Source organism: Crinia signifera, chromosome 1, assembly GCF_055691185.1.
Source record: "Crinia signifera chromosome 1, ASM5569118v1, whole genome shotgun sequence".
NCBI lineage: Eukaryota > Metazoa > Chordata > Amphibia > Anura > Myobatrachidae > Crinia > Crinia signifera.
The window spans coordinates 93,972,355-93,995,317 of NC_139217.1; the positions used below are offsets into that span (position 1 = coordinate 93,972,355).

The window sequence follows — 22,963 nt, forward strand, 5'->3', positions numbered from 1 at the left end:
CTACAAAAGGAATTTTACCAATGATGCAAATGGCATCCACTGAAAGTCTGCAGGAGCCAAATCCTGAAACAACCAACAATACAAATGATGCAGGGTATACATGTTCTGTTCCCATCTAACAAAGTTTTGACATGGGGATGTGCTAAAAAGAAAATTACCGGAGCGATCTGTTAATGTGCTTTCATGTTTTTGCAGAGACCATTTTGTTATTTGGAATATGGATACAGGTTTTATAAAAGATCGGTTAAAGCCACAGTTTAAGGACAAGACCTCTGGTCTGGAGATACTGGCAGGACATGACCAATACAATGAACATATCTACAAACAAGTACAACAGCAGAAGAGGAGGAGAGGAAAAGAAACAGGTACAGATACAGTATACATAGTATAGTTCAGGGGTGGCCAAACCTGTCCTCAAGATCAGCTCATGTCAGTTATTATGGTACTATCATTAGGAGCAGGGCCGCCAAGAGAAATCCTGGGCCACGGTACAACAACTTCCTGGGGCCCCCATGGACGGAGCTCCCCGCACTCTTTTGACAGTTGTAAGTTCCACTTACCTAAATGCTCATTGCTATGGGCTTCATGCTTGATGCCAGGGGTTAACAACATGCTCTACCAGGGGTTAACATGCTCGTTGCCATGGGTTTACATGCTCTGCCTGGAGTTACATGCTCTGCCAGGGGTTAACGTTCTCTACCAGGGGTTAAAGTGCTCTTTGCCATGGGATTAACCTGCTCTGCCAGGGGTTACATGCTATGCCATGGGTTACATGCTCTGCCCGGAGTTAAATGCTCTGCATGGGGTTACATGGTCTGCCCAGATTTACATGCTCTGCCAGGGGTTAACATGCTCTGCCAGGAGTAAACTCCCAAATCACGTGGCAGGCTTTCAGCAGGCCCTGGAGTCGGAGAGCGGAAGGACCTCTGTGATGCTGCTGCCCCCATGCCGGCCCACGTCTGCTCTCAATGCCGCTGCTGAAATGTTGACTACGATGCACTCAGACCCAGCGCACTCGCCACCAAATAAAAAAAACCTGTGTGTCCAGACCTGGGCCCCCCTGACAGGCCTGGGCCCGGGTAAACTGTACCTGTTCCCCCCCCTCTCGGCACCCCTGATTGGGAGTACTGGACAGTCCTCCCTACAGCTCTGGCCAGGCACCGTGTGATTTCCATCTCTTTGGACCATTGAAGAAGCACATGGATGGAAGGCAATTTACAACTGATCGTGAAGTTCTGGCGCTTGACACTGATTTCTTCTATGTCTGGATAGATGCCTTGCTGTATCAGTGCAACACATTTTTATGTATGGGGAGTATGTAGAAAAATAAGCTGTACCAAGGCCATAATATGGATTATATGTATATTATATGTTAATAAATGTACACAATAAGAGATATTGTTACCTTATACCACTTTCACACTGCCTAAACGTTTAAAAAAATGGTATTTTAAAATGGTATTTTAAAACGGGTCTGAGCCTTGACATTGCAGTAGATTACCGTTTTAAATACCATTTAAATACCATTCACATCAGTCAACCCGTTTTAATCCTTTCAACACGTTTCAAGGCAGAATGCAGGGGACAGCCTATCACAGGTCTGTAATCTGTTGTTTTTTGCTAAATACCGTTTCAGAGCCATTCTCACTGCATAAAAAACGGCTCTGAAACGTGTAGGACTTTGCTTTTTAAACGTTTTAAAATACCGGTTATCTTTAACCGGTAAATCAACTCTGGCGCTTTCCCACTGCAGCCTTAAACGTGTTGAAATGTAAAAAAAATGGCAATATACCATTTTACAAGTGCAGTGTGAAAGGGGTATCATTTATTAAACCACCCTTAGAGAGCCTAGACATAAACATGTATCAGTGTCACATATCACTCCCACCTACCAGACTTCTTCTGTGCTGCTATCCACTTATGGACGCCTACAATGCCTAAGCCGACTCTCCCACAGCCTTAAACCTTCTATTTAGTGGATTTACCCTGCTCCTATCTATATACCCCAAGCAAGTCTGTCCCAATCTCCTTGATAAGCCATACTCACTCCTCTTGTCTCAGCTGTGCTAATTTTTCACAAAAATGTAAGCCATAAGCAGGGCCCTCCCTACGCTGTTTTCATTCCTGCTCTTATTTTGTGTACTTATGTACCTGTTTTATATCTGTACTTTTGTCCCCATGGTACAGCACTTGTGGTGCCTAATAAATAATCATTATTAATTATAGTAATAATAATAATTATTTCAGTTCTTTTGACTCCTTGGGAGAGACGCAATGAGACAAAAACAGCAAAGCGACGTAGGAAGGAGACAGAGGTGAAGCAAGAGATAGAAAGGATACAACAGTTGGCAAATGAAAAGAATAATGCCATTGACCAGTACCTGCTGAGTGACAATGAAAAGGTAATGTGCCATTTTAAAAAATGGGTAACAGAGCACAGGAGGGAGCAGGAGATAATGGATAAAAATAGATGGCATTGGCTCATACTGTACCTGTATTTTATACATTTCCTTTAACTCGTGATCGCAGGCCCCATTTCTAGATCAATGTCTAAAAATGTGTAAATATAATATTCTGATCTGGGCAATAGCACCAATAGGGGAGAAATGGGCTTGTTAGAGAGGTCGAACTCCACACCCATAAGTGCACCATACATCCTGGAAGATCTCGTAACCATGCCATCGTTAGTGCTGTAAATCTCCTTCAAAGGGAACCTTGCGGGATATGGACACTTCCCCCTCCCAGTATTGGGGCCCATCTTAACTCTCCGCAGCTCTGGTTCTGGGTAATGATGGTTTCCACTCATTTCCATTTTCATAAAACCTCACAGCTTAAAATATTGTTTTTAGGCCAAAAGGTTGCACAGAGGTAGCTGGATGACTAAGCTATGCGACACAAGTGGGGGCGGCACAAACACTAGACTGATATGGCACACTTAGCAGTACACCTGGACTGATACTGCACACTTGGCAGCACCCCTGGGCTGATAAGGCACACTTAGCAGCACACCTGGTATTAAATGGCACACATAGCAGTACCCCTGGACTGATACGGCACACTTAACAGCACACTTGCAGTAAAAAAATTTTTTTTCTTTTAATAAAAAATAAAGAGCAGCTGCTCTGGACTTTTACGGTACACATGGGGGCAACCCTGGACTGATACAGCAAACTTAACAGCACCTTTGCAGTTAAAGAAAAAACTTTTTCTTTTAATAAAAATAAAGGACAGCTGCCCTGGAATTATACAGCACCCCTGGAATTATTCGGCACACTCATTTCCAGTCTATTTCCAGCGTAGGCAGCGTAGTGTAGTGTTCCCGCCCGTTCGTTAGTGTAGTGTTCCCGCCCTAGCCGGAGCTTACGTAGTTAGCGTAGTCAGTCAGGCATCCCTGTTAGTATCAGCGTTGTGTTCCCACCCTTCTGCGGCCAGCCGGAGCTTACATAGTTAGCGAAGTCAGTCAGCATTACGCAGTTAGCGTAGTCAGTCAGTGCTTCTTACATTGTGTGGGAACCATTGACCATTCTAACCTGGCTGACATGACAGGTGTGAATGTGTTCCTGAAACACCCTACGCCAGCCGGAAGTGTGGCGAGCGGACGCGTTACGCGTCCTCCTGACCTTTTCATACCCCCACTATCCACGTCGGCGTGGAGTTGATTTTAGAAAGTGTGGTGAGCGGATGTGGAATACATGTAAAGTAATCCGCGTCCCTTTGCAGGGCTCGCTATGCTCGCCACACTTCAGGCTTGGTAGGCTCGCTGCGCTCGCCGCACTTTATAAAATCAACTCCATGCCAATGTGGATAGTGGAGGTATGAAAAGGTCCGGAGGACGCGTAACGCGTCCCCTCGCGGGGCTCACTGCGCTCGCCATGCTTCGGGCTGGCGTGGATAGTGGGGGTTTCAAATGGAGCCATTTGCCAGTATGTAACATTGAGCACTGGCAAATGCTTCATGTATTGTGCATGAGACGCACTTGCGGCAGCACTCCAACTTTGTGCAGGAGCTGCACGTGCCACCGGACCCCTAACCCTGTCGGCAGGGTTGCCGTACCCTGATGCAATACTTACTGAGATGCTCCGGTGTCTCAGACAGACAGAGCGCCTCTCCGCTGGCATCCGCCAGTGGAGAGGGGATCATGCGGGTGCCGGCGCTGTGTGAGAGGCGCTCACTAGGCTTGCCAGGGATGCCGGGGACAGGGCTGCAGCTCCCAGGGACAGTACGGTGACTAGCTGCCTGACGGGGACACTACGCTGACTACGCAGGGCTGCCGCAGAGTCACTACGCTGACTGCACTAGGCAGCCATGGGGCTACGCTGACAACATACCTTAGCTTACGCTGAAAACGTAGTGTAGCCGGGCGCCGTGATAATACACAAGTACCCTTTATTTTTTTAAATATAAAGTGGCCCCTTGGTAGTCCCTCACAGCAGCCCCTTAGTAGTCCCCAGTAGTAATCCTACACAGTATGTCCCCCATAGTAATCCCACTTAGTATTTCCCGATAGTAATCCCCCTTCCTATTTCCCCATAGTAAGTCCCCCATAGCAGGTCCCCCGTTGCCTTCCCCAGCCCTCTCCGAAGCAGACAGCACGGGGGGGGGGCAGACACCTAGGTTTGATACCAGATGATCGATGTTTGGTGATCTGCGCATGTGATGCGGTTTCAAAGTGACAATAGACACAGCTTGATTGACAAACTTATTTGGGGCAATCCTAAGGAGTATTGTAGAAACAGAGTAGTGCCTGTTGACGCCGCTTCTGCTGGCCTCGGCAGCTTGATTGTGGTGGACATTCTGAGCAACCTTAGGTGCTCAATTTTCTTTATGTTTCTCCAATATTGCATCTTCGGACACATGCAGCGGATGGAGAAGTGATAGTGGGAGCCTCATTACAAAAGACGTCACCTGCAGTATTAGCTTCTGAAGCCCTGCACACACTGTGTGATTCCAACCACCACCTATAATGTTAACTATATTGGCGGTGCCGGCTGGTAAAATATGTAGCGCATACACGCTGAATGGTATTGATTAATGCCCAGGGATAGCACCACACCAGCTTTGTATACAATGTATTTGCAGTAGTTCAGAGACAGTGTTGTTATATTTTGCAGGTGATTGTGTGTTCATATTATGCGCACCACCTCTGTGTCTTCAGCTTGGAAACTGTAAGCCACCTGCATACTCTGGAGGACAAGACATCAATGCTTTTCTTGCACAATGCTGCACTGACACACAATGGCAGCTTCCTGGCTCTCTCCAACTACTGTGATGCAAACAAAATCAGTTATGTAACTCTCTGGGATCTTCAAAATGGACTGGTAATGTACTGTGTCTTAACTTGTGTCCCTAACTAATGCCTGTAAGAACTACAACGTGTCCTGGATGGGCTGTCCAGCAGCCTTTAGAAAGTCTGCTCCCCAAATGTATATTTTTATAGCCCCTTAAAAACTTTTAGACAAACATATAAGAATTACAATTATTGTAAGATAGTTTAAGTTTCGGGGGGAAGCCCTTTGGTTCTAGCGATCTAGTCAAAATTCCAATTTATATTATAATTATATATCATAGAAGAGGTTGTTAGCATAAATCTGACCAAATATATTGGCTTGCCCACCATTACCAAGGTCACCTCTTTGCCAGGCAAGGTTTGAAGAATAGAGGAGTATGGATGAGAGATCGGGTTGGGAGATAATTTGAGACCAGTACAGAGATGTACATTGGTGTAGTTTGGTAAATGGCCTTGTGTGTGAGTAAAAGTATTTGATATTGAATATGGTAGCATACAGTTAACAAATGGAGGTACTAACAGAGCAGATCAGCAGATGATGGCCGTCTAACAAGGAAGATTAGCCTCACAGGTGCATTCAGAATGGATTGTGTTAATGAGAGTCTCATTAGAGAGATACTATTGCAATAATCAATGCAGGAGAAAATGACAACATGCATTAGAGTTTTTGCAATGTCTTGTGTAAGATATGGCCAAATTTGGAAATGTATTTTAGATGCATGTAACACATGGTTTTGAGACAGATTGAATGTGGAGGACAGTTCAGAGTCAAGAATCACACCTGGGCTGCAAGCTTGTAGTATAGGATTGATTGTCAAGTTCTCAACAGTGATGGAGATATAAGGTTGGTAACTAAACCTTATTTGGAAATATTAGGTTTGTGTGGCAAGATAACATACAAAATGAAATGGGAGAAAGGCATTAAGGCCCTTATTCTGATCGGTGCGGATTTTTCCGCATGCGGTCGGACCGCCGATGGTTTCCGACTGCGCATGTGCAGAGGTCACTCTGCGCATGTGCAGGCGGTTTCGCCGTACCTATTCTTTAGACGCCGCACAGGGGGCGGAGAGGGGCGTGAAGGGCTACTTAGCCTCATTACCCTATGCATACGCCCCGCGTTTCATGGGCGTTCCCATGCAAACGCAGGGCGTATGCATGGTAATGAAGCCGTGACGCATGTGTAGGGGGCGGGCATCTGACATCACCGGATGTCAGCTGCCCGCCCCCATACATGATTTCATACGGACAAGTGTCCGTGTGGTCTAGGGTGGCGGGCGCTGGTGGAGCGTGCGGCCCTGCATTCGATGTTCGGCGACCATCGAATGCAGGGGCTGCTCCCAAGATGGAGGAGGTGTATCCCCGTCCACTTTCATGCGGACCGCCACATATCCGCGTACGGACGGAGGTGGCGATCTGTATGGTAGGCGGGGATTCGCCTGCACGGTCCTGGCCGCATATTCTGATCTGGCCGCACAGATCAGAATAAGGGCCTAAGTGACATGGACCAATACAAATGGTGACAGGCCTGGGGATGATAGGCAGATTTGAATATCCTCCATGTACAGATGATTCTGAAATCCAAAAGAGCATTACAAAAGTAGAGGACCTAAGACTGAGCCTTGTGGTACTCCGACTGATGGAGTAGCGAAGAGAAAGTGGATTCAGAGAAGCGGACACTAAAAGAGAGATTAAATAAAAACCAAGAAAGGGCTGTGTCCTGAAGACCTAGGCATTGTAGTGTTTGTATGACAAGAGAGTGTTAACAGTGTCAAATGCATCAGAGAGATCTAGAATAATAAAAAGTGAGAGGGGCATGGAAGATGGGAAATGGGGCAGTAGTTTGAGGGTTAGGGTCTCAATTCTGTTTCTTCAGAATTTTGTTCCTTCATTCACTAGAACAGTGAAGGAAATATATCAGTTAAGTGACAGAGATTTCAGGTTTTGGTTAATGATCACAGGAAAAGCACAGGACCGAGCTCTATTTGCTTGTGAGGGTATAGGATCAAGAGGGATGCGGTCATTCGTCAGACTGCATTTAGGTCTACAGTCATTAGGTCGACCCCACTAGGTCGACTGGCAGGAAGGTCGACCTGACTTAAGGTCGACATGGGCCAAGGTCGACATGACTTAAGGTCGAATTTGCATAAAGGTCGACATGAGGAAGGTCGACTGGTCATAAGGTCGACATGGGTTTTTCACTGTTTTTTGAGCCGACATGTGCCGACAGGCGGTATTTCATGCCCTACCATCCACTAGGGCGTGGAGGGAGAATAAAATAGTGTGCCGAGCGCAGCGAGGCACCGTGCCCGAAGCATTGCGAGCGATGCGAGGGTCCGATTCTCATTGCCAACTGTGTCCATGTCGACTTTGTCGACATTCGGATCAAAAAACAGTGAAAAACCCATGTCGACCTTATGACCAGTCGACCTTCCTCATGTCGACCTTTATGCAAATTCGACCTTAAGTCATGTCGACCTTTGCCCATGTCGACCTTAAGTCAGGTCGACCTTCCTGCCAGTCGACCTAGTGGGGTCGACCTAATGACTGTAGACCTAAATGCAGTCTGACGAATGATCCCATTCCGATCAAGAGGAGGGGTAGTCGAGTAGGATTATAAGATGAGCCTTTATACTACATCTTCATTTGTGGTATCAAATAAAGAGCATGTGCCACGGGCCCAGGTAGGGAATTGAGCATGTCACCGACTGGAAATAGCATACCATTTCATCCCAAATCTTATCAATCATGTCCCTGAAGTAGGAAGCATTAATAGAGGCTGGTGGGTTGGGTAGAGATTTCTTAATTAAAAAGTCACTTGGGGCTTGAGCAGAGGTGACCGTTTTTAAATATGCTTGTTTGGCAGTGTCCAGGGCATTACAATAGGAGTGGTAAATAGTCCTACACTTGGAGCATGAGATTTACGCCACTGATGTTCAACTTTACTTTAGAGTGCCACAGATGACATCTCGGCCTATGTAGAGTGTGAGGGCAGCTGGGGTCACTTCGTCAAGGCTTATTTCCAGAGTCTGGTTAAGGTGTGATACAGCTGTCTCAGGGGAAGTGAATGCAGAAAAACACGAGTGCAGTTGTGGAAAGTTCTTGAAAACTAATAATATTAATATTTCTGTGGGTTTGTGAAGGATTGGAGGACTATTATGTAATTTTTATTAGTAATTCTTTACATTGATTTTCATACCCGCGTTATATCACATGATTTGTGACACTGTTATGTTAGTGATGTCCACCATCTTTCTGGTGACCTGGACAGAATCAAATTATTAGATATCTGTATCACATTATGTTCTCTCCAGTGACAGCATGGATTTTCGTTTTCCTTTATAGGTCAAAAAACGGCGAAAAAATGAACCAAATATTTGTTGTATGGCTATTACGGATGAAGCTGATAGGATTGTCTTTGGAGTGACCCCAGGAAACAAGTAAGGAGATTATTTCCTCAATGGTCCAGCTTTAAGCCTTGGAGGCCTTTTTAAAAAAAACATTTTAGTGTGAGGTATCGCTCCCAAAACACCTGTTATCGAGGAGTACCAACAAATATCATATATCCCCTGCATTTATGCACAGGGAACCACAGCAGATGAGAATATACAAACTCCACATAAATGGCCATGACTGGGAATTAAACTCACAACCTCCGTGTAGTTAGCCAGTAATGTTACTCACTACATCAATCAAGCTTCCACATGTGTCCGTTCTTAGTTGTTGACTCTCACTCTATATGCTACAGAACTCAGCACAGCTAAATGCAGGTGAAGACTCTGTACAAGGCTAATACCCCTTTCACATGGCAACTAATTACCGGGTACAAGCCAGTTTGACCCGGTAGTTAGTGCGATGTGAAAGGGGTTACCATGTCCCATAAACGGGTAGCAACACGGCAATAAAAACTGGTAAGAAAGCAGAGTTACCGGTTCGTTGCCATGTTGCTTGGCGGTGTGAACGGGTTAAACGGGTCAAGTGACCCATTTCCCTTTCACACTATGGAGGAGGCAGCGTTTGGAGCAGCGCAAGCTCTAAGTGCTGCCTCCTCCCCCGCCCCCGATGACGCGCCGACTCCCCGCCTCGCCCCAGGTTGACGTCAGCGAACTGGCAATAATGCTAATTCACTGTGGGGATGTGAACATCCCAAAATGCAGGTTCGCGCTGGGACAGAACCGTTTCAGTCCCGGACGATCTGCAAACTGTAGAAAGTTACAAAAAGAGAAGAAAAAAAGATTCCCAATTCTGGGCACTCATTCGGCTGATATATTGTGTAGTGGATCCCGTAGAGAGTGTCCACCGACAAATTTCAAAATAAAAATTTTACTTTTATTAGTATTCTCTAAAGTCGCTGAAAGCCAGTGAAGTATAGACAAACATATATAGGTGCTGCGAAATGGAAATAATGTGATTAAAATATATTGCTACTGCAGTACAAATTGCTAAGACTGTCCATTTTCTAACTTGTATTGCATGTACCATGTCTAATGTGGCAATCTTTATTAAAACACATAGTGAAAGAAAAGTGTTTGTGTTTTATTCTATTACGTCCTCCATAAATGTATATTATCACTGGAATTGTTGGCCAATTGATATAGTTTTGTCTGCCTTAAATATAGAGCGTCAATGGCTCACAATAAAATAAAAAATTATTCAAGCCAATCTTGTCTAGTTTGTTTTCCATCAGTCCGCTTCCAAAATTAAACAATGTTACTTTGTAGGTTCTATGTGTACACTAAAATACAATGTATCTGTAATTAGTTACCTTGAAATGAATTACTCCCTGTCTACTGCTGGATTATTTTTAGATGTAATTTCCTGCAGATTGATTACACTTTCATATGGTGTGCACTGCCTTCACTTACAGCAAAGGTTGGTTTCTTTATTTTAATTTAGTATAGTGTGCACCTCAGTGTATCACAGCCCAATCCCTGTTCTACTAGATGCGCACTGAAGTACTGACGGACGCCGGGGCACAAATCTTTTTAATATTGTTTGTGCTCATTTATATGAAACAGAGGCTGACATGTGTGCATCTGAATTGTATATTTTAGCCCACGCTTTATACTAGAGTACTGGCTATAATATTTAACTCTGAGGGGTGAATTTATGAAGCTTGGAGAAGTGTTATATATCCCCATAAAGAACGTTATGAGCAAGGTGATAATGGTTCAGCCAATCAGCTACAATATGTAAATTGACAGGTAAGAGCTGATTGGCTGAACCATTATCACCTTGCTCATAATGTTCTTTATGGGGATAGATAACACTTCTCCAAGCTTCATAAATTCACCCCTGATTCACATATACCAGCCTCTGGTTTTAGCTATAAAACTGACACCGGCTCACAAGTGCGGCAGCACGTCGCAGCGCGACTCCAGTGTTAAGGCGATAACCGGACCTCTAATGTCCCTATTACAGAGTGCTGGCTATAATATTTTATTCAGATTTACATATACCAGCCTCTGGTTTCAGCCAGAAAACTGACACCGGCTCACTAGTGAAGCAGCGCGCACTTCAATATTATTGTGACAGCCGGACTTCCAATGCATCTAGTATAAAGTGTGGGCTATAATATACAATTCAGATGCATAGATATCAGCCTCGGTTTCATATAAATGAGCACAAACAATACTAAAAAGATTTGTGCCCCGGCGTCCGTCAGTACTTCAGTGCGCATCTAGTAGAACAGGGATTGGGCTGTGATACACTGAGGTGCACACTATACTAAATTAAAATAAAGAAACCAACCTTTGCTATAAGTGAAGGCAGTGCACACCATATGAAAGTGTAATCAATCTGCAAGAAATTACATCTAAAAATAATCCAGCAGTAGACAGGAAGTAATTCATTTCACGGTATCTAATTACAGATACATTGTATTTTAGTGTACACATAGGGCAGTATTCAATGAGAAAAATTTGCCGTGTTTTATGGCGAGTTTGTGCATTTCTCGCGTTGGACGGAGACTTTTGCTCTCAAAAAGCGAGCAGCCCTATTCAATGTGCACTTTTCGCCGTCTTTCTAAGTGATTTTCGCTGTGTCTCTCCGTGTAGCAACTCTCCATCTTTTCATGGAGAAGTGGAATGTGAACTATTAAAATAAAAGTTTTTTTTGTTTTAATTTTGGTGTAAAAAAATCAGGAATTTTATTCTGTGAAGGGGCATGCTATTTTTATTCATGTGCTTATAGCACATGAATATATATTTTAAGAAAAAAAAATATATATATATTTTTTAAACAGAGCAGCCAGCAGGGGGCCGGGTGCCGAGCCGCTCATTAGATATTCATATATTCACTGCACCCGATCATTACATATGCATGATCGGGAGCAGTGAATATACCCGGTCCCCTGCTGGCTCTGGGGGGGGGGGGGGCAGCTTGTGCTGCCTGGTACCGGGGAGCCCCCCCCCCCCACCACATAATTTCTGGGGCAGGCAGGGAGACTTCAATCTCCCTGCCTGCCACCGTCCCACGGCTCCCTGCCGCGGACGCTCGTCTGCTGCCGGGGTTAAGATTCGCCGCGAGGGGCCGCACGCCCCTCCGACATTGAATACAGGGAGAGCGAGTGGCAGCCAGCCCTCCGGAACACAGCGAGTGTGCAGCGAATCCTAAACAGGATTCGCTGCACACGGCAATATTTTACACTGAATACTGCCCATAGAACCTACAAAGTAACATTGTTTAATATTGGAAGCTGCAATTTTTTATTTTATTGTGTGCCATTGACGCTCTATATTTAACCCCTTCACGACATTTGACGTATATATACGTCATGGCCGGGAAGTACTTCCCGACCGTTGACGTATATATACGTCATGGCTTAAAACTGTCACTGCGTCTCTAGACGCAGTGACAGAGGGACGATGTCTGCTGTCCCTGACAGCAGACATGTCCGTGCATGCCCAGGGGGGGCGGCGATGCCGCCCCCCCGTCGGCGATCGCTGTGATTGGCTGTTCATTGTGAACAGCCATTCACAGCGTTTTCTGTGTCACCGGCAAATAACGTTCGCCGGTGACACGGGATCGGAGGTGATTGGTGCTGTAAAGTACAGCACCAATCACCGCGGGGTGTAAGGGTGACACTGGTGTCACCCCACCTCACCCCTCCCGCCTCCAAAGGCCGTGATTGGTTCGTCGGACTGACGGACCAATCACAGCCATGGAGGGGGGTTTAAACTAACGGTGACTGCACTGCAGACGCCATTCCGGTCTGGAATAGCGTGCAGTGCGGTCACCGTGCCCAGCTGCCGCCTATACTGACCAGAACCCATCCAAAATACTTACCTGATCATTGATATTGCTTATGCTTGTGACATCTTGTGACATCCTGTGACATCTTGTGCTGCTGCGATTTATTAGATAGAGAGAGAGTTAGAGAGAGAGAGATAGAGAGAGATAGAGAGAGATAGAGAGGCCTAGTGCTATATTTTGTGCTGCTGCAGTGTGATAGAGCTATAGATAGAGAGATAGAGAGAGATAGAGAGAGATAGAGAGAGAGAGATAGAGAGAGAGATAGTGACAGATTGTGCTATATATTTTTTATATAACTGAAAGAGATAGAGAGAGATAGAGAGAGATAGAGAGGCCTAGTGCTATATTTTGTGCTGCTGCAGTGTGATAGAGCTATAGATAGATAGAGAGAGATAGAGAGAGATAGAGAGAGAGAGATAGAGAGATAGTGACAGATTGTGCTATATATTTTTTATATAACTGACTGCTGCCCCCCCTTTTGTGCTGATCAGTATAAATTAACTGATCAGCAACTTTTTGGGGGCGCAGGTTTTTTTTTATATATAGATATACCTGTCAGTGCTGCTGCTGCAGTGTCATAGAGTGATAGATAGTGAGAGATAGAGAGATAGAGAGAGATAGTGACAGAGAGTGATAGAGAGTGCTAAATTTTGTGTCTGCTGCCCCCGCCTTTTGTGCTGATCACTATATCTGAGGTGATCAGCAACTTTTTAGGGGTGCAGAGGTTTTTTTTTTTATATATACCTGTCAGTACCACCAAAGGTTGTGCACCTGCTGCCCCTCACTGGTAATCAGTGTCGCATCACTGATCACCTTTTTTTATTTTTTGTGAGTGCTGTGGGGTCTTTTTTACATTTTTTTTTTACACACACTGTGATTTTGTGTGTGTCCTGTGGCCACTGTGCGCTGATCAGTGACGTACATCACTGATCAGCTTTTTCGGCACAGGGTTGATCTATTTTTTTTTTTTTTGATCAAATTCCTGTTGCCTTTGAGCGCTGTTCAGTGACGGACGTTACTGACCAACATCTGTGCTCAATTTTTGGCGCAGGACCTTTTTTTTTTTTAACCCCTTCCATTTTTTTTTTTTTTAACCCCTTCCATTTTTTTTTTAACCCCTTCCATTTTTTTTTTAACCCCTTCCATTTTTTTTTTTTTTGAACCCTTCAATTTTTTTATTTTTGTATTTTTTTTTTTCTGCACTACATACATACACACTACACACTACATACCCCCCGGGTTGAAATAAAGTTTGTACCCCCCCCCTACACTATACACGTGTTGAAACATTTCACTACCAGTAACACAAAAATATAAATGGCATCCCAAATGTCATCCCAAATGTCGTCCCAGTCATCCAGGAGAATGTATTCGGTGGAGGAGGCATATGCCATGCTTGCCTCTGACTCTGACACAGCCAGTGAGGCAAGCGGGGAATTTGAAGGATTTGTCTTAAGCTCCTCTTCCTCCTCTGATGATGAGGGACCCCCTCAAAGACGCCCCCGTAGAGCAGCTGAGACCCCCCCCCCAATAATTGATCTCGTATGGACCCCACCACCAGACAATTTTGAGCCCCAGGTTCCTGAGTTTTTGGCCATCCCAGGAATCCAATTTGATTCAACAGGTCTCAGAGAAATTGACATTTTTAAATTATTTTTCTCTGATGATTTTATAAATTTAATGGTGGACCAAACTAATTTATATGCCCAGCAGTTTATTGCTCAAAACCCCACGTCATCATTTGCTAGGTGGACCCCTGTAGATGCAGTAGAGATGATGACGTTTTGGGGTCTGGTGTTACATATGGGCATAGTAAAAAAGCCACAAATTAGGCAATATTGGAGTACAGATGTTCTGTACAGCACCCCATTTCACCGTATGGCCATGCCCCGGGCTTGTTTTGAGGCAATCCATAAATGTATACATTACACCGATAATGCACAGTGCCCACCCAGAGATGATCCCACCTTTGACAGGCTATTCAAAGTCAGGCCGGTCATTGATCATTTCAGTGCCAAATTTGCAGAGCTATACATCCCTGATAAATGTATTAGTATCGACGAGTCCCTTATACATTTTAAAGGAAGGGTTAAATTCCGCCAGTACCTTCCCAGTAAGAGGGCAAGGTATGGGATAAAAATGTATAAGCTGTGTGAAAGCACCACAGGGTACACCCACAAGTTTAGGGTATATGAAGGGAAGGATTCAAGAATTGAACCACCAGAATGCCCCCCCTCCCTCGTAGGTGTTAGTGGAAAAATTGTCTGGGATTTAATGCACCCCTTCCTGGATAAGGGTTATCACCTCTATGTGGATAACTTTTACACCAGCATCCCCCTGTTTAAGGCCCTTGGTTCAAGAGGTACAGCAGCTTGCGGTACTGTGCGCAAGAACCAAAGAGGCCTCCCCAAAACGCACATTGCCCAAGTAATGAGAAGGGGTGAAAGCAGGGGAATATGCACCGAAAATTTGTTGTTGGTCAAATATAAGGACAAGAGGGATGTCCTTATACTGACAACAATTCATGGAGACAGTACCACCTCCATCCCTGTACGAGGTACCAGTACCCACACCTCAAAACCAAATTGTATCCTAGATTACAATAAGTACATGGGCGGAGTGGATCTTTCAGATCAGGTACTGAAGCCGTACAGTGCCCTGCGGAAAACAAATATCTGGTACAAGAAGCTGGCCGTGTATATCATCCAGATGGCACTGTATAACGCTTACGTGCTATTCCGTTCTACCGGCCAGAGGGGGACATTTATGCACTTTCAAGAGGAAGTCATAAAGAGCCTAACATTTGGGAATCAGCAGGCAGAGGGCCCCAGTACTTCTAGTACTGGCCCCCGTATTGTACCAGGGCAGCATTTTCCCAACGAAATCCCCTCCACTGCAAGAAAGGGCAGGACACAAAAAAGGTGCAAAGTTTGCTATAAAAAGGGAATAAGAAAGGAAACTATTTTCCACTGTGAAACTTGCCCCGACAAACCCGGCCTATGTATAAAGGAGTGTTTCAAAATATACCACACATCTATGGATTATTAGGTTCATCATTTCACCGTGCTTCGGGGGTCTTGCTAATGCCACATAGCACCCACCATTCATTCCACCAGAATCTGAGCTGCAAAAACCAAAAATCACTCCTTCCCTTCTGAGTCCTGCCATGCACCCAACTGGTATTTTTTGGTCACATGTGAGGCATTGCCGTACTCTGGAGAAATGGGGGCACAGATTTTGGGGTGCTTTGTCTCCTTCATTCCTTGTGAAAATGAAAAATTTTGAGCCAGAAGTACATTTTTGTGTAAAAAAATGTATTTTTTTCATTTTCACTGCCCAGTTGTACCAAAATTGATGAAACCCCTGGGGGTTTGAAATGTACACTATACCCCTAGATGAATTCCCTGAGGGGTGTAGTTTGCAAAATGGGGTCACTTGTGGGGAGGTTCCACTGTATTGGTAATGCAACATAGCACCCACCATTCATTCCACCAAAATCTGTGCTGCAAAATCCAAAAATCACTCCTTCCCTTCTGAGTCCTGCCATGCACCCAACTGGTATTTTTTGGTCACATGTGAGGCATTGCCGTACTCTGAAGAAATGGGGGCACAGATTTTGGGGTGCTTTGTCTCCTTCATTCCTTGTGAAAATGAAAAATTTTGAGCCAGAAGTACATTTTTGTGTAAAAAAATGTATTTTTTTCATTTTCACTGCCCAGTTGTACCAAAATTGATGAAACCCCTGGGGGTTTGAAATGTACACTATACCCCTAGATGAATTCCCTGAGGGGTGTAGTTTGCAAAATGGGGTCACTTGTGGGGGGGTTCCACTGTATTGGTAATGCAACATAGCACCCACCATTCATTCCACCAAAATCTGTGCTGCAAAATCCAAAAATCACTCCTTCCCTTCTGAGTCCTGCCATGCACCCAACTGGTATTTTTTGGTCACATGTGAGGCATTGCCGTACTCTGGAGAAATGGGGGCACAGATTTTGGGGTGCTTTGTCTCCTTCATTCCTTGTGAAAATGAAAAATTTTGAGCCAGAAGTACATTTTTGTGTAAAAAAATGTATTTTTTTCATTTTCACTGCCCAGTTGTACCAAAATTGATGAAACCCCTGGGGGTTTGAAATGTACACTATACCCCTAGATGAATTCCCTGAGGGGTGTAGTTTGCAAAATGGGGTCACTTGTGGGGGGGTTCCACTGTATTGGTAATGCAACATAGCACCCACCATTCATTCCACCAAAATCTGTGCTGCAAAATCCAAAAATCACTCCTTCCCTTCTGAGTCCTGCCATGCACCCAACTGGTATTTTTTGGTCACACGTGAGGCATTGCCGTACTCGGGAGAAATTGGGGCACAGATTTTGGGGTGCTTTGTCTCCTTCATTCCTTGTGAAAATGAAAAATTTTGAGCCAGAACTGCATGTTTGTGTAAAAAAATGTAATTTTCCATTTTCACATCCCAGTTGTACCAAAATTGGTGAAACCCCTGGGGGTTTGAAATGTACACTATACCCCTAGATGAATTCCCTGAGGGGTGTACTTTGCAAAATGGGGTGACTTGTGGGGGGTTCCACTGTATTGGTGCTTTGGGAGTCTTGCTAATGCAACATAGCACCCACCATTCATTCCACCAAAATCTTTGCTGCAAAATCCAAAAATCACTCCTTCCCTTCTGAGTCCTGCCATGCACCCAACTGGTATTTTTTGGTCACATGTGAGGCATTGCCGTACTCGGGAGAAATTGGGGCACAGATTTTGGGGTGCTTTGTCTCCTTCATTCCTTGTGAAAATGAAAAATTTTGAGCCAGAACTGCATGTTTGTGTAAAAAAATGTAATTTTCCATTTTCACATCCCAGTTGTACCAAAATTGGTGAAACCCCTGGGGGTTTGAAATGTACACTATACCCCTAGATGAATTCCCTGAGGGGTGTACTTTGCAAAATGGGGTGACTTGTGGGGGGGTTCCACTGTATTGGTGCTTTGGGAGTCTTGCTAATGCAACATAGCACCCACCATTCATTCCACCAAAATCTTTGCTGCAAAATCCAAAAATCACTCCTTCCCTTCTGAGTCCTGCCATGCACCCAACTGGTATTTTTTGGTCACATGTGAGGCATTGCCGTACTCGGGAGAAATTGGGGCACAGATTTTGGGGTGCTTTGTCTCCTTCATTCCTTGTGAAAATGAAAAATTTTGAGCCAGAACTGCATGTTTGTGTAAAAAAATGTAATTTTCCATTTTCACATCCCAGTTGTACCAAAATTGGTGAAACCCCTGGGGGTTTGAAATGTACACTATACCCCTAGATGAATTCCCTGAGGGGTGTACTTTGCAAAATGGGGTGACTTGTGGGGGGGTTCCACTGTATTGGTGCTTTGGGAGTCTTGCTAATGCAACATAGCACCCACCATTCATTCCACCAAAATCTTTGCTGCAAAATCCAAAAATCACTCCTTCCCTTCTAAGTCCTGCCATGCACCCAACTGGTATTTTTTGGTCACATGTGAGGCATTGCCGTACTCGGGAGAAATTGGGGCACAGATTTTGGGGTGCTTTGTCTCCTTCATTCCTTGTGAAAATGAAAAATTTTGAGCCAGAACTGCATGTTTGTGTAAAAAAATGTAATTTTCCATTTTCACATCCCAGTTGTACCAAAATTGGTGAAACCCCTGGGGGTTTGAAATGTACACTATACCCCTAGATGAATTCCCTGAGGGGTGTACTTTGCAAAATGGGGTGACTTGTGGGGGGGTTCCACTGTATTGGTGCTTTGGGAGTCTTGCTAATGCAACATAGCACCCACCATTCATTCCACCAAAATCTTTGCTGCAAAATCCAAAAATCACTCCTTCCCTTCTGAGTCCTGCCATGCACCCAACTGGTATTTTTTGGTCACATGTGAGGCATTGCCGTACTCGGGAGAAATTGGGGCACAGATTTTGGGGTGCTTTGTCTCCTTCATTCCTTGTGAAAATGAAAAATTTTGAGCCAGAACTGCATGTTTGTGTAAAAAAATGTAATTTTCCATTTTCACATCCCAGTTGTACCAAAATTGGTGAAACCCCTGGGGGTTTGAAATGTACACTATACCCCTAGATGAATTCCCTGAGGGGTGTACTTTGCAAAATGGGGTGACTTGTGGGGGGGTTCCACTGTATTGGTGCTTTGGGAGTCTTGCTAATGCAACATAGCACCCACCATTCATTCCACCAAAATCTTTGCTGCAAAATCCAAAAATCACTCCTTCCCTTCTAAGTCCTGCCATGCACCCAACTGGTATTTTTTGGTCACATGTGAGGCATTGCCGTACTCGGGAGAAATTGGGGCACAGATTTTGGGGTGCTTTGTCTCCTTCATTCCTTGTGAAAATGAAAAATTTTGAGCCAGAACTGCATGTTTGTGTAAAAAAATGTAATTTTCCATTTTCACATCCCAGTTGTACCAAAATTGGTGAAACCCCTGGGGGTTTGAAATGTACACTATACCCCTAGATGAATTCCCTGAGGGGTGTACTTTGCAAAATGGGGTGACTTGTGGGGGGGTTCCACTGTATTGGTGCTTTGGGAGTCTTGCTAATGCAACATAGCACCCACCATTCATTCCACCAAAATCTTTGCTGCAAAATCCAAAAATCACTCCTTCCCTTCTAAGTCCTGCCATGCACCCAACTGGTATTTTTTGGTCACATGTGAGGCATTGCCGTACTCGGGAGAAATTGGGGCACAGATTTTGGGGTGCTTTGTCTCCTTCATTCCTTGTGAAAATGAAAAATTTTGAGCCAGAACTGCATGTTTGTGTAAAAAAATGTAATTTTCCATTTTCACATCCCAGTTGTACCAAAATTGGTGAAACCCCTGGGGGTTTGAAATGTACACTATACCCCTAGATGAATTCCCTGAGGGGTGTAGATTGCAAAATGGGGTGACTTGTGGGGGAGGTTCCTAACTTTTAGCACTTATGGTGCCTAGAAACCTACATGGTGCCTAAAAAAAAATCTCATAAAAAGGAGGCTCCAAAATCAAGTAGGTGCTCCTTCTATTATGAAGCCTGTGGTTTGGTCAACGTGCACACTAGGGCCACATATAGGATATTTTTGAAAACAAAAGAATTGGGGGAATCAATTTTTAGTCACATGTCTCTAGTAAAATCTACTGTATTCGTTAGAAAAATGTATTAAAATTGAAACTCTGCAAAAAAAAAGAAATTTTGAAATTTCACCTACACTTTGTTTTAATTCCTGTGAAACACCTAAAGGGTTAACAAACTTCCAAAATGCTGTTTTGAATACTGTGAGGGGTGCAGTTTTTGAAATGGCATCATTTATGGGGGTGTCTCACATACAAGTCCCTCAAAGTCACATCAGAACTGAACTGGTCCCTAAAAAAATCAGTGTTTGAAATTTTCATGAAAATTTGAGAATTTGCTATTCATATTGTAAGCCTCCTAGTGTCCAAAAAAATTAAAAGGAAGTTGAAATAATGATGGAAACATAAAGTAGACATATGGTCTATGTTAGTTATTAACTATTTTGAGTGGTATGATTATTTGTCTCACAAGCAGAAAATTTAACATTTTGCAAATTGCTAAATTTTCCATTTTTTCACGATATTTTGGTATTTTTCACAAAAAAACACAGACTGTATCGACGAAAATTTACCACTAACTTGAAGTACAATGTGTCACGAGAAAACAATCTCAAAATCACTGGGATAAGTAAAAGCAAAAAAAAGTTATCCCCACTTAAGTGAGACATGTCAGATTTGAAAAAAAGGGCTCTGTCATGAAGGCACAAACTGGCTCTGTCATGAAGGGGTTAAGGCAGACAAAACTATATCAATTGGCCAACAATTCCAGTGATAATATACATTTATGGAGGACGTAATAGAATAAAACACAAACACAGTGCAATACATTTTAATCACATTATTTCCATTTCCCCGCACCTATATATGTTTGTCTATACTTCGCTGGCTTTCAGCAACTTTAGAGAATACAAATAAAAGTTAAATTTTAATTTTGACATTTGTCGGTGGACACTCTATACGGGATCCACTACACAATATATCAGCCGAATTGGGAATCTTTTTTTCTTCTCTTTTTGTACCAGTAACAATTATTCCTGGGAGCACCTCCAGAATGTAATAGCGAGTAGAATTTAGAAAATCTGGAAAAGACTGATCTAAAATAAGATAATCAAAGTCTTTGCGGATACCTACAACCTCTCCTAAATGACAGTAGACAGTTGCCAGGAGTGGGTTGCATGGTGCAGGAGGTGATGGGTACTACAATTCTATTATTTACTATCAATAAGCAGAGCACAGTATATTGTGGGACAAAAGTACAGAAGACATTTAGGATGAAATTTACTTAGATGTGAAATACACTTCACAGGTCATGTTGTTATGGGCAGGGCTATTTTTGTGCAGGCTCTAGCAGGAACTGTGGCCCTTATTCTAGTTCACTCTTTCTGACAAAATATTTCTTAGATGGACAAAACCATGAGCACTGCAGGTGAGGCAGGTGTAAAACCCCACCCAATTATCTCTGCACAAGTAACACCTGTCTCACCTGCAGTGCTCATGGTTTTGTCCATCTAAGAAATATTTTGTCAGAAAGAGTGAACTAGAATAAGGGCCACAGTTCCTGCTAGAGCCTGCACAAAAATAGCCCTGGCTATGGGCAACCAATCACATCCTGTCTACTATCTTCTAGAGGGTGGTAAATAAATAAGAAGTAGCTTCTAATTGGTTGCCCATAGCAGCATGACATGTGAAGTGTATTTCACATCTTAGTAAATTTCCCCCTTCATGTCATGTGTATTTTACATATTATACTGATGTTTAATTTCTTTTTTATGGACAGACTTAAAATCTGGGATCCTTTCAGACGCAAACACAAAATAATACCAGGATATGAAAACCTCAAGCTTACAGTTTACAGCAAAATACAAATAATTGAAGGAGGATCAAAGGCAATCTTATTGTCAGGTAGGTATGGTAATGTCCTGAGCAGGAGTCCATTCACTTGACTTAAATTAAGTTCTGCTCAGTACATGAAAATTCTGGTCCATTTATATTATAACAGGCATTGATGTCCTGGAGAAACACTCCTAAAAAAGACCGGTGTTATTTAAATGCTATACAATTTATACGTTTGAACTGTAGGAGGCTTACCCAGTACCTACTGATGTACAACAGTGGAGCAGTGAGAGCCCTATTTATGTCTCTTTAAATGAAAGACAATGGTGTGATTACTGGGTGTGGTATGGGTTTCGGACAGTCGGGATCCCGACAGTCATTAGTTCGACATCGGGATCCCGACTGCCCGGACTCAGACAGCATGGCGAGCGCAAAAAAGCCCCTTGCGGGCTCGCTGCGCTCGCCACACTGCGGGCACGGATGGGATGAAAATAGTGGGTGGCCGTCGGGCACCCAGCTGTTGGCGTTTTGACAGTTGGGATCCCAACTGTCGGGACCGTGTCAGGCACCCGTGATCACTCCTCTAGGAGTGTTGACAGGTCAATATTTAACACGAGGATGCCTGTTTACCAAAGATTTCAGTGGAACTATTACTTCCTTAATCATCCTTATGAGAATATCCTCATTCTAAGTTGGCCAGTCCTCAGCAGTTGGCTTCTCTTACTCCTTAAGAATGTTCATAAGATGTCTGTATTCATAACGTTTTGCAGAAGTAGACTGTAAATGTAGATATGTTTCTTCCTATAGGTGATGTTAGCTTCTGGAACCTGGATAATGGAACTGTGGTTTCTGTGTTCACGCCTGACAGCAAAGTCTGCTGCCTGTCTTTAGCTGCTGACAGGAAGACCATTCTGATCGGCATGAGTGATACATCGTCACTCATCAACCTGAAAATTGTCTCAAAAGATAAGGACAGTTCCTACTCCACAGGGACAGATTTATTTGGTGAGGAATCTACAAGTAGCGAAGATGAACCAGATGATAAAGACCCATCTTTAAATATCTAAATACCTAATTTGTAAATAATAAAGCTGCAATAAAATAAAATGTCTTTTTTTTTGGGATAAAATTATGTTTTACAAGAATTCCCACAGACTATTGCAACTATATGGGCCCCATACACTGGTGCAGGGCCGCTGACAGGGGGGTGCTGTGGGTACAGCTGTCTCGGGCCCCGGCCTCTGCAGGGACCCGGGCAGCTGCCCACAGTGGCACGGTGCCACCCCCTATTCCCCGCAGCCGCACACCACCTCCCCCACCCGGCGGCCCCCCAGCCAGGCATGCACAATACACAGTGCAACCGGCAGAGTGCTGATCCTAGGACAAACACGGGCTCTGCGCTCTGCAGGCTGCACTGTGCGCTCCCGAGGAGATGCGCCGCCGCAGCTAGGTAAGTATTTGTACTCGAGGGGGCGGCTGTAATGGTACTGGGG

The 22,963-nt window shown here is 44.1% G+C and overlaps 1 protein-coding gene across 3 annotated transcripts in view; it reads left to right on the forward strand.

Moving 5' to 3' along the window:
• The window catches only part of LOC146058349 (uncharacterized), a 131,611-nt gene extending 109,054 nt beyond the window's left edge, over positions 1-22,557 (forward strand). For 2 of the 3 annotated variants that reach the window (XM_083170635.1, XM_083170642.1), the window contains exons 27-32: positions 196-365; positions 2,248-2,402; positions 5,112-5,318; positions 8,630-8,724; positions 21,415-21,539; positions 22,278-22,557. In XM_083170635.1, the coding sequence (XP_083026761.1) occupies positions 196-365; positions 2,248-2,402; positions 5,112-5,318; positions 8,630-8,724; positions 21,415-21,539; positions 22,278-22,537 (1,012 nt within the window). In that variant the 3' untranslated portion in view covers positions 22,538-22,557. Of the gene's footprint in view, positions 1-195; positions 366-2,247; positions 2,403-5,111; positions 5,319-8,629; positions 8,725-21,414; positions 21,540-22,277 lie in introns of those variants that run through there. The other variant, XR_014469856.1, reaches the window with a different exon arrangement.
• The last annotated feature ends 406 nt before the right edge of the window (positions 22,558-22,963 follow it).